This window comes from Poromitra crassiceps (genome assembly GCF_964638095.1).
Source record: "Poromitra crassiceps genome assembly, chromosome: 20".
In the NCBI taxonomy this organism is placed as follows: Eukaryota; Metazoa; Chordata; class Actinopteri; order Beryciformes; family Melamphaidae; genus Poromitra; species Poromitra crassiceps.
In genome coordinates this window covers 7,000,534-7,027,258 of record NC_139637.1, presented here as the reverse complement: position 1 = coordinate 7,027,258, position 26,725 = coordinate 7,000,534, and the positions used below count along the sequence as shown (strand labels likewise).

Sequence of the window (26,725 nt, the reverse complement as noted above, 5' to 3'; positions counted from 1 at the left end):
TAGAGACCAATCAGACTCTCCTAAGAGGCCTGCTGACACAGACAGGAAGTAGTTTGGAGACCAATCAGAAAACGGTCCAGTACATCCAGGAGAAGATCAAGGTGAATCCCTCTTCAGAGAAAAGCATCAATCTGTTCCACTGTCTGAATGAGCTGAATGACCGTTCTCTAGTGGAGGAGATCCAACAGCACCTGAGTTCAGGAAGTCTCTCCACAGCCAGACTCTCCCCTGCTCAGTGGTCAGCTCTGGTCTTCATCTTACTGTCATCAGAAAAAGAGCTTGATGTGTTTGACCTGAAGAAATACTCTGCTTCAGAGGAGGCTCTCGTGGGGCTGCTGCCGCTGGTCAAAGCCTCCAATAAATCTCTGTAGGTGCATGCATAACTTGATGTCTTCAATATGAAATGCAATATACAGAAAAAACTATTTTCTAATTTCTTGTTCATGGCTAATTCTTCCCCAGGTTGAGTGGCTGTAAGCTGTCAAAGAGAAGCTGTGAAGCTCTGGCCTCAGTTCTCAGCTCCCAGTCCTCTAGTCTGCGAGAGCTGGACCTGAGTAACAACGACTTGGAAGATCCAGGTGTGAAGCTGCTCTCTGCGGGACTGAAGAGTCCACACTGTAGACTGGAGAGTCTCAGGTCAGTATCCTTTAAGCCCATGGTACACCAATCAAACCTTCTCCAACAAACACAAACACAGATGTTTGTTTGGTGCCCCGTTGCTGGCTGTCGTTGTTTGGAATTGTTTGGAGATGTTTGGTCAGATTCAACATGTTCAATCCTTTATAGAGGTCTTCACAGGTCTACTCGGGTATTACACATAACGATAGAATAGATAGTGATAGAATCGGACCCGACCCGGACCCTAATTGATCATAACACCGGCACCGGTGACCCCTGTTTCAATCCACGGGGTCAGTGTGGACATCGTGGAGGACTACAAGTACCTTGGGGTGTACATTGACAATAAACTGGACTGGGCTAAGAACACTGCAGCACTCTACAAGAAGGAGCCAAAGCCGTCTCTACTTCCTGAGACGGCTGAGGTCCTTCAACGTCTGCCGGACCATGCTGAGGATGTTCTATGAGTCGGTGGTGGCCAGTGCCTTCCTGTATGCTATCGTGTGCTGGGGCAGCAGGCTGAAGGCAGCGGACGCCAACAGACTCAACAAACTGATCCGTAAGGCCAGGGACATTGTGGGGCTGGAGCTGAGCTCTCTGACAGCGGTGTCAGAGAAGAGAACGCTGACCAGGCTATGCTCCCTCATGAACAATGACTCTCACCCACTCCACGGCGTGCTGGTCAAACACAGGAGCACGTTCAGTGAGAGGCTGATCCCACAATCAATCAAACTTTATTGCACACTCCACCGTCCAAATAGACATACAATCACATATAGTAAATAGGAAAAAAAAAAAAAAAAACATTATAAAAGGCGATATATCACATATTAAAAAAGTGCTTATGCAAATTCAGTAAAAGGCATCTAATAAATAAGAACAGTAAATGCCATTAAAATGCCATTTAAAAGTGCTTATACACATTCTATAGAAGGCACAAATACCAGTGTGTCCACAGAAGTCCATACAAAGGACTTTGTATGGCACAGGAAATAATTTCTGCCTGTGAAGTAGCCGGCGTCCCGTGTTGTGCACAACCACGCTCTGACGTATGTGTGCGTGTTTGTGTGACAGGTCTACCTGAGATCGTGAGGATTACTTTTTCTTTTCTTCTCTTTTTACATAGAAAACACTGCATTCTGGCGGGCAATGATCTAACGCAGTAATGCAGCCTTTCTTGGATTAGTAACTGTAATATAATTACTGTTTTGGAAATTGTAACACCTTATATTACTTCGTTACTGAAAAAGTAAGTAATTACAGTAACACGCCCAACACTGTTTATATTTCATCGCATGGTGAGTTCACAAGTCACAACATGTACATTGAGTGTTTCTGGCGCTGTTAGAATTTGTATTTTGGGTGACTGAACGGCGATACCATAAGTCGCTTTCAGACATGCCTTGGAATTTGGGAGTTACAGTATCTAGAGGGCATCTGGATGGCGGTGTATGTATGTATGAACACATTTTGGTGAGCTATGCGAACTCCCGCGACCCTCCTACTATCTGGAGGTAAGACAACCTCGAGCCCTTGTATCAGGGACGGATTGTCTCCCCCCTCCAAGAGCTACGTGAAGTAGCCAGCTCAGTGAGTGCATGAGGAGAGGGAGGGAGACAGAAAGCCAGCGTGGCAGATTATTATTATACTGTATGTGAATGAGCGAGCAAAAAAAACATCATGCCGTTTTCCAAATGAAGCTCGAACCTGCTCCGTGTGTGTCAGCCAACAGGCTACATGTTGCTGGATTGAAATGCTCATGGCTTTGATCTTATTTCATTTCTGCATAGCTTCGCACAGCACACACATTTAATGAGCATTTTTGGACGCGAGGGTCGTCCTGCTTCCCAGTATTGGACATCGCTAGGTAGGGTATCTGGATCTGGTTGCGTTCATGCCTTTGATTTAATGTTTACACAGCGTTTGTGAAGATTCACGTGCAGAACCGCAAATTCCAAGTAGCGTCAAGTGGCAGTATAAATGGAAACTTCAGGGTATAACCTTCGCAATAATGGCAATTAAATGAAGTAAATGCACGTGTAATGCTTTTTTGTGTGTTATCCGAAAGATACAGAACAGAGATAAACTTGAAGAATATCTGCTCCCTTCGAAAAGTCAATTTTAACCCGTAGTGAGTCGACCGTTCTGATTTCTTGTTACTAAGCAATACAACATTGATTTTATTTTGAAGGTAAAAACGTCTAGCTTCCTGTATTCTGTATAATTCTAGTAGGATTGACGCATTTTAGGACTGAACATAGCAAAGACCTGTTTTATTTTTAGCGCTTGAGACTCGAGGAAATCGATGCATCTGGGCGTGAGTTGTAGGGTTGTTTAATTAATTACTAACGTTATGCGCAAACGATTATATGCCGTGAACGTTAGCAGTTATCGCCCATTATCTATTTTTAGCAACTTGTTTTCAGACTCTGCATGTCATGATAGTTTGTTGAATGTCAATGCGATTCACTTAAAGGATGGGTTTTCCGTGGGGAATATGAATATATATTAAATCTCACGCCCCTAAGGTTTTCGAATCCGTTGAAATTCTTGAAATTGGAGCTTCACTCCCAGAGATATCAAGCATCTCTCACATATTTTTTGGGCCAGCCGACGCGTTTCGCGTCATCTGGCCTAAGTCCGCCTTGCGGAAGTCGTGCACCTATGAACTACAACTGTTGTTGGCCATGGTCCCGCCTCTAGAGGTCCTCCACGCCCCTTCAGAGGCCTTGACAAAAACCAAAAGGCAGCCATCTTTTCAACCGCCTAGCCTGCTGTAGCTAATATTAGCTTCCCATAGTTCCTTGCAAAGAGACCATTATCTCGGGAACGGAAGCACTAATCGACACGGGACTGGCGGCATTGGAAAGCTCGTCAAATTTTACATCTAGTAGTAGGTGGGTTGAAGTAACGAAATCAACGCTGAGCAATGTACCCGTTTTTACACATTTTTACAGAAAATAGTTACAACATCAGATGCGCGTAACTCCTACGAAAATGCCTTAAATTGCATGAATTTTTTTTTATGAAGACATCTCCCGACATATATACTACCGTTTACATTTGGTGCAATTTGGAGGCAATTTTATTTTCGATTTATTTCATGTTCTTTGTATATTTTATTGTCGAAGCCTTCTTCTTCTTCTTTGAGTTTTATGGCGGTTGGCAAACATATATGTGCATTACCGCCACCTACTGGAGTTTGATATCAGCCAAATGCCTGAGGGGTGGGCATAAAAACGAAGGCCACGCGAGCCCAGTGCATTGTGGGAAATGTAGTATTTCGAGTCCCCGCACCCGCACCTCCCCCCCACCACCCCCCCCCCACACACAGAGTGGATTTCGGTTGATATCTCTGTGAGTAAACCTCCAATTTCAAAAATTTCAACGGATTCGAAAACCTTAGGGGCGTGAGATTTAATATATATTCATATTCCCCACGGAAAACCCATCCTTTAAAGCAGCTACGAGCAAGATTTTCGATTGTTATTAAACAGTCTGAATGTAATATTGATGCATCACATCTTACCTATAATAGTAGCTGAGACCAAAGCCGTGTGAATCGGAGATTGCTCTCTTGATGATTATAGAGTCTGTCTCTGTCTTCCGGCGGGCCGGATAGACCAGGAAGTGAAATGAAACGTTTTACGGCAGCTGCCTGCCTTCAACCGTTTTGCTCTGCCTAGCAACATACCATAAACAAGGAGGACGCCATGCTCGCTACATCCAGGGGCTTGCTACTCTCGCGAACATCTCTCGTTATATTCTAACAGTTTGTTTGGAAGTTATTTTGTTAGTTTGTGGTTATGGCCGAAGTGGCTGCCGCAAACCATTTCATTTCACTTCCTGATCTGCCCCGGCCGCAGACAGACTAATCATCAAGACAACACTGGGTGATTCACTCGGTGTTCAAGCGAGACTACTGGGCGTTGGTCTCGTCTACTATTAGAGGTAAGATGTGAGGCATCGATATTAAAATTAGACTTAAAACAAAAGAAGGTACCACCGCACACTGAAGTCAGGATTTAACTGAGATTTATTCAGCAAACGACGCGTTTCGCTGTAGCACCTTCATCAGGTTTGCTCATACAACCATGACGGCCCAGGTGAGCCTAAGTAGTAACAGGACCTAATTGGTCACATGACCAATTAGGAAATCACAATTTTTTTCGGTTTACAGGTTGCAGAAATATACATAATATCATAGTCAACAAAGTAAATACAATATCACAAAAGGAATGGCGATATATAATAATAAGTTAAAAAGCAAGGACATAAGCTAACATTAATATGTAGCACTGTCAGAGTTACAGAAATGAGCATATTCGAAGGTTGAGCTCAAAATCTATAAAGAATATGAGGACCTATACAATAAGAGTTACAGCAATGCAAGGTTAAACTCCAATTCTATTTAGAAAAAGAGGAACCACAACATTAATCTAAGAGTTACAGCAATGCAAACAGTTACAAGGTTAAGCTCAAATTCTATTTAGAAAAGGAGTACCTAACATTAATCTTAGCGTTACAGCAATGCAAACAATTACAAAGATAAGTTCAAATTTTATTTAGAAAAGGACAATAAGAATTACAGCAATTGGTAATAAAGAAGGTTACGCTCCACTTTCGTCTAGAAGTAGAGGACCTGTATCTCCCTCAATTGCTAAAGGGGAGGGGGTGAGTGTCAGGGGGCATAGTGGCTGAATGGCTCATCTCTCCCTAGGACACCAATCTGAGAAGAGAGAAAAGAATTAATATAAATCACAAAGTTATACAGTTACAGAAAACAACTAAAATCCTGGGTTTCGTTCAGGCCAAACGGTTCAATTGTATTTAGCTCATGGATCCAGAAGGACTCTCGTCTGAGAAGTTGGTTAACTATGTTACCCCCTCTTGGATTGGGTTGTATTTTTTCAATTCCTATAAATTTGAGAGAGGAGGCTGAACCATGATTTTTTTCTTTGTAATGCCTGGCGATGGAGTAATCCAGGTTGCCGTTCCTAATGGCGGCTTTATGTTCTGCAATTCTCAGCTTGAGAAGGCGTTTTGTCTGGCCTATGTACATAGATCCACAAGGACAAAGTAAGGCATAAATCACATGGGTTGAGAGGCAATTAATAAAATCCTTAATAACATTTCTTTCCTGAATGGGGATGATTAAATTTCTCAGTATCAAATGTATTTGAACAGTGTGCACATTTACCACATCTGTAATTACCATACACTTGTTGAGCGAGCCAGTTAGTTTGTATGGGCTCTTTATACATGGAGGAAACAACAACATCTCTTACATTTCTGCTCCTTCTAAAACTGAATCGGGGTCTTGAGGAGGACAGGTGGTTCAGGCCTGGGTCACATTCCAAGATATAACCTTCTTAATAACCTTCTTTATTACCAATTGCTGTAATTCTTATTGTCCTTTTCCAAATAAAATTTGAACTTATCTTTGTAATTGTTTGCATTGCTGTAACGCTAAGATTAATGTTAGGTACCGTAAATTCCGGACTATAAGACGCACCGGTGTATAAGCCGCGGGACCAAAATTGACTATTTTTTTCTTCTATAAGCCGCACCGGTCTATAAGCCGCGGGTGTTTTGATGTTTAATTACCATATGAAAGGGTTCGTGCACAGAGAGGAATGTCGGGAAAGCGATGGCTGTTTGGGGAAGCTCCCATTTATTAACATTTCAACAAAACAAAACAAAAGTCAGGTCACTAATCCCCAGACAAAATCACACAACAATAGGCTATATGTGCAGCAAACCTGTAACCAGAGAAGTCAAGTCACTAATGCTCGTCTTCCTCTTCTTCCTGCGTACTGAAACCACCAAAGTCCTCATCTTCAGTGTCGGAAACGAACAGGTTCAGGGTGGCTTCGTCAACCACTCTCCTCTCTCCTTCATTGTCACTCAAAACCAACGAACTCCTCTTCATCTATAGCTGTGTTTCCATTACAGTTTTTCGCAAAAGAATTGCGATATTTCTACAACTTCGACAATGTACAATTGCGACTTGTAGGCGTTTCCATTGAAGTTGCGTTTGAGTGATTCCCCGTTGCAGCAGCTGCCACAGTGATTACGCACGGGGATCTGCCCCATATCCCGTCCCCTGCATGCTCAAATCCAACCAATGGTCAATGGAAATCCCAACATGAAGTTACAATGCATATAAACGAGCCTGATTATCAATTCAAAAGAAAATGAGTCGCAAAATGTTGCTGGCTGCGTGAATGCAGTCAGCGCGACAGGCAGAGGAAAAAAGGTAGCCTAATAGCCTACAACTGGTCCGATTTAGAGATGGAGGGGGGAAAAGGCTGATTTGGTTCTATAATTGCACCTGAAACGTGTGCAATGTATTAGCCTACTCACAGTCACTGTATTCACTTCAGACAGCACCACCGCACCAGTGTGTGCTTTTCATCCTCTCATCTCGCCGCTGTGCCAAATGCGCGCACACAGGCAGCCTGCTGTCACCATGGACCGATTTCTGCCATTAAACATTATCTAATTTGCCCGGCTACGCTTTTGCACAACACTCGTCTTTCTGCTAGGTAGCGTTGCTTCAAAGTTTTCCACTTGCTGCGGAGGTTTTGACACGGCTATCGAACCTTACTTACCAAACTTATTTTCCGCTCCTTTTCCAAGGGATAATATGGGTCACATGACGTGCAAATGCGAAAAATGTGTTTCCATTACACTTTTGCGATAAACTGCTATATCGACACGTCTGAAAAACCACCTCATGATCATCTACTGCTCGTTCTCATGCTGTCGAGAACGAGCAAAGCTTTTTTTTGGTGAAAGAATCCTCCAGGGCGCTTCTTGTTAACAGTCCGAGTGAGTGGCAGGTCGAACGTCAAAGGCACTTCATCCATATTTATGATCTGCTCCGGTTCGATGGAATATTCCTTGATCTTCCTTTGTGTGAATTCGCCGAAGTTTGTGATTTTCTCCTGGTAGTCGGGGGAGGGAGTTGATGGGCTTGTGGCCGTTTGCTTACCGTAATTACCATATGTAAGTGGTCACGCACAGAGGGGATTGTCGGGAAAGAGATGGCTGTTTGAGGAAGCTCCCATTTACCGTATTACCGTAACATTTCAACAAAACAACATAACACAACACCACCGTTGTTTATTTTTACAGTGCACACAGTGTCCGCGGTGTGGTGAAAAGAGGGCAAGAGAGGAAATTAAAACAGAAGTGGATTTATAGTTAGAAAGAGTGCTAAAAAAGAGAGATTTTTTTTTTTTTTTTTTTTTTTTCTGAAAAAATCCATAGATAAGACGCACCGTTATATAAGCCGCAGGGGCCAAAAAACGGGAAAAAAGCCGCGGCTTATAGTCCGGAATTTACGGTACTCCTTTTCTAAATAGAATTTGAGCTTAACCTTGTAACTGTTTGCATTGCTGTAACTCTTAGATTAATGTTGTGGTTCCTCTTTTTCTAAATAGAATTGGAGTTTAACCTTGCATTGCTGTAACTCTTATTGTATAGGTCCTCATATTCTTTATAGATTTTGAGCTCAACCTTCGAATATGCTCATTTCTGTAACTCTGACAGTGCTACATATTAATGTTAGCTTATGTCCTTGCTTTTTAACTTATTATTATATATCGCCATTCCTTTTGTGATATTGTATTTACTTTGTTGACTATGATATTATGTATATTTCTGCAACCTGTAAACCGAAAAAAATTGTGATTTCCTAATTGGTCATGTGACCAATTAGGTCCTGTTACTACTTAGGCTCACCTGGGCCCTCATGGTTGTATGAGCAAACCTGATGAAGCTGCTACAGCGAAACGCGTCGTTTGCTGAATAAATCTCAGTTAAATCCTGACTTCAGTGTGCGGTGGTACCTTCTTTTGTTTTATGCCTTGTACCTGCAACCTACCAGCACCTGATCTTTCCACTGGCTGTGCATGGGGACTCTTCTTTCTATTAAAATTAGACTGTTTAATAACAATCAAAAACCTTGCTCGTAGCTGCTTTAAGGCTATGCTCAGACAGTGAAGTACAGCTGTGTGGTCAGTTTTCACAACTCCCCATTGTGTGGTCATGTCCAAATTCCCCCCACCCCCACCCCCTCTCTACTTTACACCCTACTTTACATGCTCCACATGTATGAAAGCAACATGCCTCATGTCTGAAAGGGTACACTTCACATATCCCCCGGGTCAGGCTCAGGGCAAGGGAATTGGAGGAATAACACTCCAACCTGACAGGAGTAACTAAATACAGTACCAGCAACAATTGTGCAGCCTACACATTTGAGGCCATAGAGACCTCCCAGGAAGCTACAGGATGAGGAACCAAATAAATTTAACTGAGCAAAATATCTCAATAACAAAAAACAATGTCTGACTCAGAGAAATGGAGAGAAATCAATATCATCATTCAAACCAGGGAAGGTGGTTGATTTTAGGGTTACAATCCAAAAAGTTTCTCTTTGGAGGAGATGCTTGAGTCTATCCCCTCCTCTGGCAGATTTGAGGATGACTTCTATTGCCATGAAATGCCATGCATTTCAGTGTTGGGCCTCTACCCTGATGAAGGCTCTCTGTAGCTGAACGCATTGGTCTTTTTAATTGTGTAAGATTGAGCCATGCCACAATAAAGGCTTTTTAACTGTTCTACCTGAAACAGAGTGGCCTTGGATTTTTCAAGTTTTTCCTGTACTCTACTCCATTTTTTGACTTTTACAAGGATCCAACTTGAACTTTTTCTCATGCTTCTCTCCACCCTCACCAAAGAGCACCTGTTTCAGTGATTTTACTAAGGACCCACGCAGCGCTTCCTCATCCCTTCTGTTAAATAAAGTTTGACTGAGCTCCAGCTAAATTGTCAAGTGTTGCAGCCTGCTTGCCACCCAGGCACTTACTATATGTAGCCTACTTAATTTATATGATATAAATGTAACCAAACAGGTCGGCTTTGTGCACACAGGATACGTAGGTTAATTTTCTTTTGGAGGGAGATCCTTTCTTGATTTGTTTGGGAAGAGGGTTTACTCTGAACAAATTTGAGAACTGAACTGAATTGAAGAAACTGAATTTCTACCTTTTGTTGTACAGTACCTCCAATACACTGGATATTGGGTTTGCATTCTCACTCTGATTATGTAAGGGTTAATGCACGACGAGGTGTCCATTATCAGAAATTATTGGACGACATGGAGGCGTAAACCGTCCGAGGCGAAGCCGCGAAGTCCAATAATTTCTGGATAATGGACACCTTGAAGTGCATTAACCCGCTTATACCATGGTCACTTGCCAAAGAAACAAAACAAGACCATTCATTTATATTTCCATGCATTTTGCAATCAAAATCTAGTTTTCATAACCTTGAATATGAGTTGAGAACTGGCGAGACAAAATAGTCCCCTCGGCTGCTCAAGATTAGGCTATCATTGGATAAAATGGCCGCTTAGTGCCTGCACCTGGCACAATTCTAGAGTCAAGCTAACTTTGACCGACTAATGTTTTTTCTAAACTTATAAAAGTGCCATATTAAGCGTTAACGGTGGTATAGAGCTCAAACGGCTCTGTCGTGGTCGTAATCCTGCCGCATTGATATGAACGGTGAACAGACCATTTAGCTAGGTGTACATTATCACTGTACATTAACACAAATTAATGGACACCTTGCAGCCAATCAGAATCGAGTATTCACCCAGACCATGGTATAATGCTTGTTAACATTCTGCTTGGTGGTTCAAAAAGTGGCCCCTGGGCAAAGCCAGTTGAGTATCCCTGCTTTAGCCCATAGCACACCAATCAAACATTCCCAAACAACTGCCAGCATTGTTGTTGTTCTTTAACCTGATCAACAGATGGCCATTTACATCCTGCTTTACATACAGATTACTATCAGCAGACAAACACCTGTGGGTGATTTTCTCTGTCCATGTATTTTTTAAACCAGGTGTGATACCAACATTTAGCCCTTCATAACCCCTCTGAATGACTTTCCATGAGGGCATTTCATGCTTTCCTCTCTGTGCTGCCTCAGTTGTTGAAACCTGAAAAAGTAGAAAGGACTTCTAATATTCTGTCAGACAGTGAGTAGGGAACTCTCAAACTGCAGCACATAACCACAGAGCTGACCAGCCAACTGTATGAGGCAGTAACCGTTTTGCTAGAATTTGACGGCATTATCACAACTAATTTCACAGTAGGCTACTAATCAAATCTGACATGGATTCATTTGTGTGTGTGTGTGTGTGTGTGTGTGTGTGTGTGTGTGTGTGTGTGTGTGTGCAGTTTGTCAGGCTGTCTGCTTACAGAGGAAGGCTGTGCTTCTCTCGCCTCAGCTCTGAGCTCCAACCCCTCCCATCTGAGAGAGCTGGACCTGAGCTACAATCATCCAGGAGGCCCAGGAGTGGAGCTGATCTCTGCTGGACTGGAGGATCCACACTGGAGACTGGACTCTCTCAGGTATATATTTAAAAAGCATCACCCTCCCCTATTTCCTCCAGTGACCCCTTCCATAAATAATGAACGGTCCCTATTATATGGAAAACCCTTCATAGGGAAGGTTTTGTTTCTGTCCTCAAATAGAATGCTCTGGTCTGACTTTGTTTGCCCCACAGTGTGGACCATGGTGGAGTCCAGAGGTTGAAACCAGGTCTGAGGAAGTGTAAGTGTTTATCTCCTTAATAAATGCACGACCGTCTGTCTGTATGTTCTCTGTTTATCACACATCTCGAGAGCCATTTGTCCGATCGACTTCAAACTTGGCGAGTGTGTTTCTGAGACACTGAGAAAATGCAGTGTTGAATAGTGCAAATTAGACACGTGACATGTTCAATATTAATACTTTTAGAAAAGATTTTTACTATAAGCACCGCCCCTCTGGGATGCGCTGGCAACCGGCGAGCCGGAAGCTGTGTGGCGCTGGCGGAGCTTAATAATATATGTGAAATTTGTGGACCTATAGGAGGTAAATCTGTGCATGGATTTTATTTTCTCCAGCGGATATCTTAAGGCTGCAACACACCACCAAAACTTCAAAAGACAAAGAATGCCGACTGTTGCATCACCTCACGTCTCCTGTGTCACGGCCAAAAATGTGCACTTGAACACATTGCAAAGACAACAGTCAACTAGTATAGCACATATGTTACTGTAACTGCATGAGACCATAGTCAAGTCAAGTTTATTTGTATAGCCCTAATTCACAAGCATGTCTCAGAGGACTTCACAGAAAATATGTCTAGCTAATTCTAGCTGACACAACAGTAGCAATTACAGTAGTAAGGAAAACACATTGAACAATCATATGATAGAGAAATATAGAAAATATAGAAATATAGAATAGAAAGGGTGCCATGCTTTAGGGTAGAATGGGTGCTATGCTTTAGAATAGTGGGGGAGGAGAGATCAGGAGAGGGAGGAGGTGGGGAGTGTGCAGGGGAGGGAGAGCAGGGGGAATGTGAGAGGAGAGAGCAGGAAAGTGATGAGGTCAATTTCCCACATGAATGGGAAATGTGGGGGAGGAGAGAGCAGGGAAGGGGAGGAGAGAGCAGGGAAGGGGAGGAGGTGGGGAAGGGAGAAAGAGGAGAGAGCAGAAGAGGGGAGGAGGGAGGGAGAGCGGGAGATGTGGGGGCGGAGAGAGCAGGGAAAGGGAGGAGGTGGGGAGGGAATGGGAAATGTGGGGGAGGAGAGAGCAGGGAAGGAGAGGTGTGGAAGGAGCAGGGGACGGGGGAAAGATAATGGGTGCCATGGTATAGAATAGAATGGGTGCCATGCTTTAGAATAGTGGGGGAGGATAGTTCAGGAAAGGGAGGAGGTGGGGAGGGAGAGCAGGGGGAGTATGAGAGAGAGTATGAGGAGAGAACAGGGAAAGGAGGGGATGCCATGCTTTAGAGTAGAATGAGTGGCATGCTTTAGAGTGTGAGAGACGAGAGAGCAGGAAAAGGGGGGAGCAAATCAGACAATCTGACTACTCTAGCCATTAACCAGAACTAACTAGAACTCAGGGAATCTAGCTAATCTACAGCCTAGTCTGCCCTGTCCTATTCTGCTCTAGTCTGATTTTAGCCTGAACACTATAACAGGTCTACAGCCTACAGTTAGGCTGTAGCTAATCTATCGCCTAACCTAAGCTATTCTAACCTACCGGCATCCCTCTACTAGTGATGCAGAGCACCGATGCTTCCCCCCAGTGCGCACCACATGGATTGCCTCAGTGACTTGTTGGCTGAGGAGGAACCTTGTGAGGGCCGATGTACTGTAAGGGCCCAACTATGGACCCCCTCTGGGGACCTCCCTCCGGGACAGGCCAAGAAGATGCCGGGCTAACCATTTACAGAGTTTCACATTATAGAAATAAAATTTACAAAAGAACAGAAAATTGAAAATGTAAATAGGTGTCCAACAAAAGCAATATGAAAATGTAGTCTTTAAATGATCCTAAGATCAGGGAAGAAAGTTGAAAGTGTAAAAAGGTAGATTCCAAAAAGAAATAGAAAATTGAGTCTTTAAGTGTTAGTAAGTTCAGGGAATACTAGCCAATTAGCAAGGTGAAAAGGGGGAAAATGATCAGGAGTTCCACGAGGGTGATCTGAGGCATCCATGAGTCCGCATTGGTGGCATCGACCAAGATGAGAGGAGGGGAGGATAGAGGTCGGTGGTGATGATGAGGCCGGGGAAGGTGGGAGGCGAAGGAGTAGTGGGTAGATGGGCCAGAGTGACGACAGGTGGCCAGGACCATGGCGATTGGATCGAGGGCTGCGGTGGCTGTCGACGGGCGGGCGGGGGTGCAAGTCAGGCCAGTGAAGGACACCTGAGGAGGACAGAGAGAAGAGGGCAGAGCCAGTACGAAGGAATCTGCGCAGAGGTGGAACTAAGTTTGGCAGCTAATAATTTCCTGCCTATACTGCTGGGACAACTGATACTATACTACAAAATCAAGTCTAGATTTATACTGATACTGCTGGCTTGAGACAGCCCGCTCAGCAGTTCAGGACTAAGTTTATTCAGCGGATATTAGATATTCTGTCCATACTACTAGGATGACTAATACTATACTGCTAATTCAGGTCTAGGTAGTCTAGGTCTAAGTTTAGACTGATACTGCTGGCTTGTGTTAGCCCGCTCAGCAGTTCAGGACTAAGTTTATTCACCAGCTATTAGATTTTCTATCTAAGCTACTGGGTCGACTGATGCCATATTATTAAATTAGGTCTAAGTCTAAGTTTATACTGATATTGCTGGCTTGAGACAGCCCGCTCAGCAATTCAGGATTATATATACTCAACCGCTAATAAATGTTTCCAGAGAATGACACCATCAAACACAACCATATGATTGGGAAAATAAATGGGTTTTGAGTGTAGTTTTGAAGATTTCAATAGAGCCAGCTTCCCTAACTGACCATACGACTGTGCATATAACCCAGATACATAAAACAAAGCAGTGTTTGCCAATATCTGATAAAAAATAGTTGCAAATGGCCCTGCTGTTGTCAGGCCTTGCCTGGTCTTTTGCTTGTGAAAGAAGAAAGGAAGAAGTAGATGCGTAAATATAAGGAGAAACTGAACTAAATGTGTCATCATACAGGCTCAAAGGGCTTTCCTGAAGCCCATGCTGTTGTGAAGATTTCGAGTGACATCACTGATGACATTACTCAGGTCCACCTACTTAGCCATCACCACTGAGTGACATCACTGATGATATTACTCAGGCCCACCTACTTAGCCATCACCACTGAGTGACATTACTGATGACATTACTCACGCCCACCTACTTAGCCATCACCACTGAGTGACATCATAGTTGTCATAACCAGCTTTTGTCCTATATCACTTGAAAGTTGCTCATTAAATAGACTCCTCGGACATAATAAAGTTAACAACCTGATCTGTCAGAGGACCTATCGAGGACTGTTCTGCTTCTTTTACAACAGCGCCTCCAGTCATTATGTTGCAGTGGCTTTGGTTCTTATCAATGTAAGCTCTTTGGCACAAATGGTGATGAGTGTTGTTACAGCGTGTGCATTCATAGAACATAAAAGTGAAACAGGGAGGCGTAACTGACAGGAGGGGAGCTTTAAAAAACCCCATCAGTAACTTTTTCACCTTAACTCATTCATGGCCAGTTTAGGACTGCCAATATTTAGCACAGGCCAAAGATTTTCATAATTGTTGGTCATCTTTCAAGACCCACAGTAAATTATCTATTAGCACCAAAGTGATTTGCAATAGCTCAAAATGAAGATGTACGTCTCTGGGTTCACCAGAAGAAAAAAAAAGTGAGCTTTTAGCATGTTCTGTACTCTACTTATAGCCATTTATATACAGTACACCCTGTTTTCACCAAAAAGGTCTCTCTGAGAAGAGAAATTGCAGAAAATTGCATTTTTGTAAAGGACACAATCTCAGGCAGAACTCGCTCTCAATTCTTTTATTTTGAACTGTATTGACATCAGACATGTAAATATTATTCGTTATGACACAAATGACAAAAAAAAAAATACAGTATATATATATATATATATATATACACATGAAGTGCTTTTTTTACATTCAACAATACAGTTTACTCAGTGTGAGTGAGTGTGAATGTGTGTGTGTGTGCGCGGGGCCCATGTGTGTCTCTTTACATTACATTACATTTCGTCATTTAGCAGACCTAAATGACCGTCCTGACCTCATTCTGAGATGTGGGCTCACAATCGGCTCCTCATCTGAAATAAAAGCAACATATCCTCAGTAAACTATATAATCACATTTAGTACAGAGACAGTGTAGTGTACTACTAGTGTCTCAGTAAACTATACGATCATAGAATGCAGAGATCAGTGTAGTCTCTCTCACACACACACACACACACACACACACACTCCTTACCGCGAGATCATCCGGGTCCTGTCGCATTGGAGTCCAGTCTTCCTCGCCCTCGACAGGAAAGTGGCCGTGCTGCTTGGCTCTGTGTGAAAGCCATTTCTGTGGCGAGGCTGCTGTTCTCCTCCTGCTCACAAAGTTGTGACTCCGTCTCGTCTCTTTCGGGGTGGCACACAGGAACGGGGTCCAGGGACCAGGATCGATCATGTTGGTCACGGGTTTGACTACTCATTTCAAAACAACAGCTGCGGTATGTGTTTGATAACGTGTTGTCGGCTTGACTTTGAGGCTAGGGACCTGATAACATGTCACAGGCTGGGGAAGTCTTTGAACTACGCGCTGCACTAATAAAAACAAAAACACGTCAAACACGTCATTGGCGGGGAGGGCTATTCCTGATAACACGTCAAAGACGTCTTTGGCGGTGAATGAGTTAATATAAGATGGTCCAGTGTATTCTAAGAGGCAGAATGTCGCCTCTATTGGTCACACACCACCCTCCAAAGGCCTCTCCTGGCACTAAACATTTTGTGCCTGCGTCCCGTAAACAGCATGAGTGGCATACCGTGCATGCGCTGTACAGCGGAAGCGTGTTCAGTAAAACAAGGAAGTAACTCGGTGTGGATTTGATACGAAAATGACGTTTCACGTAACTATGGATTATTATTTCATCATGTGGTGAGTACACAATGTCACATGTACATAGAGCTTTCTGGCGCTGTGTTTTGTTGACTTTGAATGGCGATACTGATACAGACTATTGCACCCAGAGGGCGCTGTTTTCCCAATAGCAAAACTTGGAAAAGTTGCTGAATGGGGCTTTAAAGTCGAGCTGAACCCAAAAATGACTTTTCTTTTCTTTTAGTTCAAATACCTGGGTATGCAGTGCACCTATGTATGCCAAAAAAAATCACAAAAATTTAATTTATTTCGTTTTTCACACTTTTTCACATCAAAAGTTCATTTTTCAAGATTTCACTCATAACAGTAAACTAAAGTTTGCTAAAGTCACATGGTACTATAACATTTCTACCCCATTTCATCCAATCATATCACGACATGGCAGCTGTCAATCAAATCTTTATTTCAGGATAAATTTCTCTTCTAAATGAAGGAGAAAATGGCGCCTAGTGCCTGTCATCTGGCAGAATTCTTATCCCATAAACTAACTACTAACTTGGCCATTTGTATGTTGAAATACACAATAAAGAAAACGGTTATGCCTAAGAATGCAAAGAAATGTAACTGGCTCGTTAAAACTCGCATTCCAGGAATATTGTATTTACCACAATAATAGCGTTAATGGCGCGTGCCTGAGAGCCTGGTTGTCAGGGGTCGCACCTCGGAGATTCCAGGCCGACGGGCTGCACTCTCTGCTCCGGCAGCTGGCTGCCTGCGGCTCGCTGAGCTCCACTCAACCACTAAACCTCGCGTCACCAGGCTCTTCCCAAGGAGAGCGCAAACAACACGCTGAATCCCACTCGATTTGGGGGTGGAACACGCCAGGATTGGCCAAAACCCAATCCAGTCCCCATAACGGACGGCATTAGCTCGGGAGGTAGAGCAGGTCGGCCAATGACTCAAGGGTTGGCGGTTCGAATCCTGCTCCCTCCCAGCTGTTGTTGTTGTGTCCTTGGGCAAGACACTTAACCCTCATTGCCTCGTATGAATGGGTATGAATGTCTATGAATGTTGGTGGTGGTGGTCGGAGGGGCCGTAGGCGCGAAATGGCTGCCACGCTTCCGTCAGTCTTCCCCAGGGCAGCTGTGGCTACATCACCCGTAGCTTACCACCACTGGTACGAATGGTGTGAATGAATAATGATTTCTGTGAAGCGCTTTGGGTGTCTAGAAAAGCGCTATATAAATCCAATCATTATTATTATTATTATTAATTGTCAAATGAAATCATCAACATGCTACTATGACCCGCCTCTCAACCTGTCATCTCAGACAAGTTATGTTTTCAGTCTGAAACGGACTCCGACCCACGCGCCACTTGGGCTCCGAACGGGTTTGGGTTTAAGAGTCAGAGTCAGAGTCAGTTTATTTACCATTTGCAGTTGAAACTACATTGGAATTGGGGTGCAAGAGCTTAAAACATAGACACATATATGACAAATCATGACAACATAAAAGAGCATATAAAAAGACAAACAATAAAAAAGTTTAAAAAGTAAGTAAGATAAAATAAGAGAATAAAACAATAAAATGAGACAGGTACATCTGTGGATAAAAGCCCGAGTCATCCAGCTCACTTTTAAAGTGCAGGAATAAAGTGCACTCAATAATACAGCGATAAAAGTTAACAAGGATCTGGCTGTTGTGGGTGAACTCCTTAAGTCTTCTTAAGAAGAAAAGACGTTGCTGAGACTTTTTAACAATCGCTTTGGTATTTGAGTGGCAGCTAAGATCATCCGAAATAGTGACACCAAGAAATGTGATACTTTTTACCATCTCAACCTCTGTACCATTGATTATTATAGGATGGTGAGGTGCCTTTGTACGGCGGAAGTCGACGACGAGCTCCTTTGTCTTGGAGGCATTAAAGCCCCATTCAGTAAGTTTTCCACTGCGCCCTCTGCGTGCATTAGTATCGATAACGATATCGCCGTTCAAAGTCAACAAAACACAGCGCCAGAAGCTCTATGTACATGTTGTGACATCGGGTACTCACCACGTGATGAAATAATAATCCATAGTTCCGTGAAACATAATTTTCGTAGCAAATCCGAATCGAGTTTTCATGAACACAGCGCTTACGCTGTACAGCGCATGCGCGCATGCTTTTCTTTTTTCTTTTTTCTTGCTACGGGACGTGACAGACAAACTGCTTAGTCCCAGTGCTGGCCAATGGAGGGCGGTGTGGGATAAATAAAGACGAGGGTCTCCCTATTAAAAGTCAATCTACCATGTCCTGTGACTAAAAAGCAGTTATATTACAATAAAAAATGTCAAAAATCTTACTGATTGGGGCTTTAAGAATGAGGCTGTTGGCCTCGCTCCACCTGACAAGTTCTTCTACCTCAGATCTGTAGTTAGACTCTTCATTTGAGCTAATGAGCCCAATGACAGTGGTGTCATCCGCGTATTTAACTATGAGATTGTTGAGGTAGTGAGCGATACAGTCATGGGTAAAAAGAGTAAACAAGAAAGAGCTACAGTAAGAATGCATCCTTGCGGTGAGCCAGTGTTCAGAACAAGTATATCAGACAGATTATTTCTGATCCTGACTCTTTGAGGCCTCATCCTTAAAAAGCTAAAAATCCATTCACAAAGAGCATCACACAGACCAAGATTTTGCAGTTTACGGATCAGAAGTGAGGGAATGATCGTATTAAAAGCAGAGCTATAGTCTATGAAAATCATTCTGACATAAGCTTTACTTTTATCCAGATGTTCATATACAGAGTTCAAAGCTATAGAGACTGCATCCTCAACTGATCTGTTTTTCCTATAAGCAAACTGCCAAGGATCAAGAGTAGGAGGAATCTGACATTTAATGTAGTCCAGCACTAAACGCTCCAGACATTTCATAAACACTGATGTTAGTGCAATGGGTCTGTAATCATTGACATGTAACAGGAGATTTCTTTGGGACTGGGACTACAATGGAATCCTTGAAACTTTTTGGAACAATGCGACGCTGCAGTGACATATTAAAAATATCTGTCATCACAGGGGCAAGCTGCTCAGAGCAGGACCTGGCAACTCGGGGAGGAATGCTGTCCGGTCCAGCGGCCTTCCCCACCTTGGTCCTGGACAGAACCTTTCGAACCTCGTGTTCAGATACAGTTAGCCCAGACAGCACCACAGACGCACTGTCAACCCCTATAGGAATAGTATAGGGATATTAACACCCTGAGGTCTAAGGGTATTTTTTTGGCACTGAACGTCACCAAAGTGACATCGGGCGATGTCACTTTCGTGACACAAAACTAAATCAAATCGTGACTGACAGACACCACACGCCCGCCCATCCATCTAGGCAATTTTATTATAGGATATATAACACACTTGATTATCAGGCCGCTGTGCGACCTTCAAATCTAGTTTGCTGGTATTATGGTGTGTGTGTGTGTGTGTGTGTGTGTGTGTGTGTGTGTGTGTGTGTGTGTGTGTGTGTAAGGTATCGGTAGGTGGCACTATGCCGAATTGCATGAAATCCGGCACTGAAATCCGTGAGGTCCCCCTCAGCGCATTCCCCGAGTGTGAAGTCGATCCGCCAAATGGTTCTCGAGATAAACAAAATTTGTGTTGCCAGTAGGTGGCGCTATGCCAATTGCACGAAATTCAGCACTGCACTCTATCAGGTCCCCCTAAGCCACACATGGGCAAAATACGGCCCACGCATGCGGTGTGGCCCCTGCTGAATAAGTGTCCAAATGTTCATGTCATTCTGGCCAATACTCCACTTCTGTTATAACATTTCTAGCGGGCCTGGGGCCCCAGGGCCTGACTCAAAGAAAAACAAAACGACCCCCAAAAACTCAATAAAAGGCAGAATTATGTTAATAAATCTCATCTGCTACAGCCATTGGATTTGTATCACTATTATATCCGGAGATTAACAAGAAATTACCAATCACAACAAGAGAGAGAGTTAAAAATAGGGAGACTCCTGTGAAAATCAGGAGTGATGGCAGGTATGATCTCCAATGTGTGGCCCTTCACTTACTTGATGTAAGTCAGTATGGCCCTCAGGAAAAACATGTTGCCCACACCTGCCCTAAGCGCTTTCCCCAAGTTTGAAGTTGATCGGACTAACGGTTATCGAGATAAAGCGCTTTCTGTGTTTGCCAGTAGGTGGTGCTATGCCGAATAGCATGAAACTTGGCGTAAGGTGTGTGTGTGGGGGGGGGTGAGGTGTCTGTGTGTGTGTGGGGGGTGAGGTGTGTGTGTGTGTGTGTGTGTGTGTGTGTGTGTGTGTGTGTGTGTGTGTGTGTGTGTGGGTGGGTGAGCTGTCTGTGTGTGGGGGGGGGTGAGGTGTGTGTGTGGGGGGTGAGGTGTGTGTGTGGAGGGGTGAGGTGTCTGTGTGTGGGGGGTGAGGTGTCTGTGTGTGTGTGGGGGGGGGGGGGTGAGGTGCCTGTGTGTGGGGGGGGGGGTGAGGTGTCTGTGTGTGGAGGGGTGAGGTGTGTGTGTGGGGGGTGAGGTGTCTGTGTGTGGAGGGGTGAGGTGTCTGTGTGTGTGTGGGGGGTGAGGTGTCTGTGTGTGGAGGGGTGAGGTGTGTGTGTGGGGGGGTGAGGTGTGTGTGTGGGGGGGTGAGGTGTGTGTGTGTGTGTGTGTGTGTGGAGGGGTGAGGTGTGTGTGTGTGTGTGTGGAGGGGTGAGGTGTGTGTGTGGAGGGGTGAGGTGTGTGTGTGGGGGGGTGAGGTGTCTGTGTGTGTGTGTGGGGGGGGGGGTGAGGTGTCTGTGTGTGTGTGTGGAGGGGTGAGGTGTGTGTGTGTGTGGAGGGGTGAGGTGTGTGGGTGGGGGGGGTGAGGTGTCTGTGTGTGTGGGGGGGTGAGGTGTGTGTGTGTGTGGGGGGGGTGAGGTGTCTGTGTGTGTGTGGGGGGTGAGGTGCCTGTGTGTGGAGGGGTGAGGTGTGTGTGGGGGGGGGTGAGGTGTCTGTGTGTGTGTGGGGGGGTGAGGTGTCTGTGTGTGTGTGGAGGGGTGAGGTGTGTGTGTGGGGGGGGTGAGGTGTGTGTGTGTGTGTGTGTGTGGGGGGTGAGGTGTCTGTGTGTGGAGGGGTGAGGTGTGTGTGTGGGGGGTGAGGTGTCTGTGTGGGGGGTGAGGTGTGTGTGTGGAGGGGTGAGGTGTGTGTGGGGGGTGAGGTGTGTGTGTGGGGGGGCTGAGGTGTATGTGTGTGGGGGGTGAGGTGTGTGTGTGGGGGGGTGAGGTGTGTGTGTGTGTGGGGGGGGTGAGGTGTGTGTGGGGGGGTGAGGTGTGTGTGTGTGTGTGTGTGTGTGTGTGTGTGTGGGGGGGGGGGGGGGTGAGGTGTGGGGGTGAGGTGTCTGTGTGTGTGGGGGGTGAGGTGTGTGTGGGGGGGTGAGGTGTGTGTGTGTGTGTGTGTGTGTGTGGGGGGTGAGGTGTGTGTGTGTGTGGGGGTGAGGTGTGTGTGTGGCGGGTGAGGTGTGTGTGTGGAGGGTGAGGTGTGTGTGGGGGGGTGAGGTGTGTGTGTGTGGGGGGGGGGGGTGAGGTGTGTGTGTGTGGGGGGGGGGGGTGTGGGGGGGTGAGGTGTGTGTGTGGGGGGGTGAGGTGTGTGTGTGTGCGGGGGGTGTGTGTGGGGGGTGAGGTGTGTGCGTGGGGGGGTGAGGTGTGTGTGTGTGTGTGTGGTGTGTGCGTGCGGTGTGTGTGTGTGGTGTGTGTGTGGTGTATGTGTGTGTATGGTGTGTGCGTGCAGGGCTGTAGTGGTGGCTAAACGCACGTAAACAGCGTTTATGTACCTTTTTCAATGCTCTGCAGCGTTTAGGCACCTTTTAAGATCGTTTACTCACATGTTTAAATCGTTTATGCACACTTATTACTGCACGAGTTTTAACACGTTCGCGTAAACTCCGTTGATGCGGAGACCACGCCAAGCACGTCACACACCAAAAGAAAAGAAAAAAGATTACACATGGGCATGGCACTGACCAGGATCTCCGCGAACCGTAGCCTATTTTTGTGGAGCGCTCCGCGGGAAAGGTACACGGCCCCGGTCACGTTGGTGCCTTTATCGAGCTGTGCTTGCCTGCCCAGACAGCGCTCCCTTCAAACAACTTAACGGTGCCATTGTGCCAGCGATGCGCAATGCGCATTTGGAGATGTGCATTTGGAGACCAGCTCATGGTGAGCTGAACATAGGTAAGGTTGGTTAAAAATGTGTGTCCGGAGTGGGGAAAATCATATAGGCTCACCGTTTTACAACTGAAGAGTGAATCACTGGTGTAAGAAACATGATTGATTTCCCTCTGATCAAGTAGCTAAAGTTTGTAACATTAGGTGCGTGCGAGTCGACTTGAATAGTCCAGGTGCTACTGTATAAAGCCAATATAATACGACCATGTTGAAAACTATCTAGAAACATACTGGTGTTTGTTGTGCCGAGATCTGTATAAATAAATATTGGCTGACTAAAATTTAGTGGCCAGAGTGGCAGAACCACTTTTATTTCCATGTACAGTATGTTGTCTACCTATCCTTGCCCAATGTGTTTGGAAACAGTTTGAATTATATATTGGTATTCAAGAATCACAGATTCAATCTGTCTACATACTTTTAGCTATAAAGCTGAAGCTGACAATCACAGGTACAGTGTGTGTGAGAGAGAGAACTATATTACTCTTCAAACTGTATATACAGGGTTCATACAAGGTCCTTTAAAGTAGGCTACCTACTGTATAATTTAACTTTTCATACCTGGAGAAATTCAACAAATGTTCAATAAATACATTTTATATTGATTGTTTAGGGCTAATTATTTGTAAAGTCACAACACATTAGAGATGTGTGTAGTTCATTTTGCTCTCAAATGCACCAGGTTGATGAATTTTACTTTAAAATGTAAAAAAAAAATCTTCCGGGGAAGAATCCCCCCGGACCCCCCTTGAAGCTACATATTTGAGAATGTAGAATCCTGGCTTGCCTCTGGCCGGTGACACTTAGGAAAGACTAGGTGACAACCAAGTATAGTTTGGTGACGAGCTGGAGAGACAGTTGACGGCCGGAGAGACGGCAACCCGGTACGGGATGGGATTAGCACCCCATCTTGGCTCTCTCGTGAGGGAGAAATCCACAAACGCTACGGATTAGCCTCCTGAAAATCTGCGCAAGATCGGCGCGGCCTGGGGTCCTCCAGGCTAGAGCAAGGTGCTCGACGCAGGTAAATGACGTGCAGCGCACAGGCCCTCTTGGGGCGTCCTTGAGGCATCCCTTCAGCCTCTGGATTGCCTTTGACATAAGGGGGGTCTGGTGAGACGAAGGAGGAGCACGGCCGGGAGAAACCCACAGAGCCTAGATCCTCCATGCACCGAAGGGCCAATACTGCGGCGTAGCACTAGCTCTATTGCAGCGGATTGGGTTCTTTTTACCCCTCCCGCGGGCAACGTTGCAGATAGAGTAGTAAGGCTGATCCGTAGCGGCTTCTGGGACGTGAGTCGGGGTCTTAATTGGCCTCGGCTGGGTCTACTGGGCGAGGGTGTATGATGTTGACAGACCCGAAACACCTAACGACCCCAGATAACATCACTGATGACACGTCCTAGCGCATGCGGTAGCAGTGTATTTGAGAATGAATGAGGGGCAAGGCCCATCCCATAGCCAGCTACTTTTTCTATCTGGCTGGCTACTCAGAAATGTGGGGGAACCCCCTGATATACCTTATAGGGCTATATGATTCAGATTAAGTTGTTCTATATACTCTCATATTTTGTCTTGTATATCGGTCACGGAAGCTTATTTATCTGCCGTTATAACACTGCCGGTGCCGCGTGAGAAAGCTGCCTCGAGTCAAAAGTATAGTTTACCCACTTTTTTTTTTACCACTACAGCACTGTGTGCGTGTGTGGTGTGTGTGTGTGTGTGTGTGTGTGTGTGTGTGTGTGTCCTACTCTGGTATCAACATGAGAAAAGGCAGATTGAAGTAGAGTTTGGACTTGAACATGTTGACTATATAAATGATATCAATGGTGTTAAAAGCAGTGTTATGCTTTGACAGAGACATCAGAATAGCCTCCTTTGTTTCAGCTAAATAAAGTATTAAACAGTCAACTGCTGACATGGAAAGTCCCTCACAGCAGCTTGTGACATCTCTTCATTCAGTCCTGCTGTGAATGAAGATGATGGCTGATAGAATGTGTCACCATGAAAGTGTGACGAATTCAAGGTCAAAGTGTTCATAAATCAACAGATAATAAACAGCTCTATTAGAATCAAAAGAGTTTCTGTATTGAGTCTTGTTGTCTCATCAGATGCCTGTGAACTCACACTGGACCCAAACACAGCAAACAGAGAGCTCCTCCTGTCTGAATACAACAGAAAGGTGACGAGGGGAAAGGTGCAGCCATATCCTAATCACACAAAGAGATTTGACAGCAGGGCTCAGCTGCTGTGTAGAAATGGTCTGACTGGTCGCTGTTACTGGGAGGTGGAGAAGAAAGGAGATGTTTTTATAGGAGTGACTTACAGCGGAATCAGCAGGAGAGGAGAGGGTGATGACAGCTGGCTTGGAGGGAATGAAAAGTCCTGGAGTCTGATCTGCGCTGATGCTGGTTACAGAGCCTGGCACAATAACAGAGACACAGGCATACGTCTCCTATCCTCCTCTGTCACTAGAGTCGCAGTGTATCTTGACTGGCCTGCTGGCTCTCTGTCCTTCTACAACGTCTCCTCTGACAAACTGATTCACATCTACACGTTCAACTGCACCTTCACTGAACCTCTGTACCCTGGGTTTATGTTAGCCAGGTCTGATGCCTCAGTGTCTCTGTGTTAGATAGAGGAGTGAGAGAGAAACACACTGTTACCAAACACAGCTGCTTACATGATGCTTCACTCTGTACAGTATCTCACACACACACACACACACACACACACACACACAGTCTGTTGTTGATGATTGACAGGTTAAAATCTCTTTCTTTTGGACCTTTGTTATGTTTGTATTTTATTCATGTCACCAAACTAAACATCTCTCATGTTTCCAACAATTTAAGGTTAAATTCACATTGTTTGATCGTGTTGCTTTCAAACATTTGATTCTATACTTTTTATATAACTTTGACTTAACATGTGATTACAATGTTCCTCAAATCAAATCATATCTTGTTGATATGAGCTCATGAAGAGATGAGTGTGTAGTGTGCATATAAGTATCAACATCTGCCATTAAACAAATCTGACCCATTCTGCTTATTTCACTATTATTTAATACAACACTTGTGTCTGTGTGTGTGTGTGTGTGTGTGTGCGCGCGTGCGTGCGTGTGTCTGCGCGCGCTCGTCTCTGTGTGTGTGTGTGTGTGCGCGCTCGTCTGTGTGTGTGTGTGTGTGCGCGCTCGTCTGTGTGTGTATGTGTGCAGCTGTGGCTGAAATCATCCTGATTAATTTGCTGATTGTTGTGGTAAAAACTGTTAGTTTGCTGATTTGAGGAGTCAAATGATTTCAGTTAACTTCCAACATGTTGCCACAGCACAGCAGAGCCTCTACACCTCATCTCAAACTGTTTCATATCAAGGATTAGAGACACATTTACAAGGTTTTGCAATGCGTCCTTTCTTCTGTCTAGCGCTTGATATTCACGTGTGTGGTTGTTGATTGGTCAGATTTACAAGTGACCCACGTGGCGTGGCCACCACACAAACCGCATTCTGATTACATTCTGATAGGCTGTTGACACCCCCCACCCCCGCAATGTGCGCCAAAGTGGTTTGGTCCATCCACTCTGTTTTTTTCCCACACTCGGCAGTTTAAACTGCAGCGCGCGACTCTTTGTGTGTGTGTGTGTGTGTGTGTGTGTGTGTGTGTGTGTGTGTGTGTGTGTGTGTGTGTGTGTGAGAGAGAGAGCTCTCTAGGGAGGGAGAAGTGAAGCTGTGGGGTCATGTGACAATAACAATGGGCGTGGTAAACTATACACAGTTGGAATCAAAGTTTCCTGCATGTTGGTTTTGTATAATGATCTAGTCAGTTGTTTCTCTGGACACATTGATGTACGTGTGTCTGTATTATGTATGTACAACTGAGGAAACTTTATTTTTATTTCATATTTGATGTGCTCATATTCTGTTTTATTTCCCTGCTGAGTCCGAGCTGCAAAGGTCTAATTTTAACCGATAAATCTATAATTGATTATTTAGTTTAAAGACTTCACACTCAACACAAAGCAAGTCAACAGACGAGGAATATGAAGAGTGTTGCTGTTAAAGAGCCACGATCAGCAAAACTTCCCTGCATGATTCAAAGTTATAAAAACAATACAAAGTGCTGAGTGTTCAGTTGATAAGTTAGTGCAAAAAGGCTGCACAGTAGCAATGAAGTGCTACAACTGCATCAACCAATCAAGCTGCTTTCTGCCTTCCCTCAGTCATGTCAAATATATCATCTCAAGAAGTAACACATGGGCGTACACCACATGCTTAGTGAGAAAGACAGTGGTGTTTAGCAATAATATAAATAACTTAATAATTATGTTTTATTTCTTTAGCACTTTTGCAGGTCGAGTTATGAAGTGTTTGACAGGGAATAAAACAAGTAAAAGCTAACAGGAATTAATTGAAAACAGATTAAAGAAGAATCAAATTGCAAAATGCA

General features: G+C 44.6%; 1 protein-coding gene across 1 annotated transcript in view; it reads left to right on the top strand.

Annotated features, from left to right (window-relative positions):
• Positions 1 to 25,059, top strand: part of LOC310794530 (NLR family CARD domain-containing protein 3-like) — a gene marked incomplete at its 5' end in the record, with an annotated part of 26,203 nt that extends 1,144 nt beyond the window's left edge. Inside the window, 5 exons of the mRNA XM_083656500.1 lie at positions 1 to 296; positions 551 to 636; positions 10,878 to 11,024; positions 11,207 to 11,253; positions 24,389 to 25,059. The exon at positions 1 to 296 is cut by the window's left edge and continues 1,144 nt beyond it. Of these exons, the coding sequence (XP_083512626.1) occupies positions 1 to 296; positions 551 to 636; positions 10,878 to 11,024; positions 11,207 to 11,253; positions 24,389 to 24,912 (1,100 nt within the window). The 3' untranslated portion in view covers positions 24,913 to 25,059. The remainder of the gene's footprint in view (positions 297 to 550; positions 637 to 10,877; positions 11,025 to 11,206; positions 11,254 to 24,388) is intronic.
• Positions 25,060 to 26,725: the final 1,666 nt, after the last annotated feature.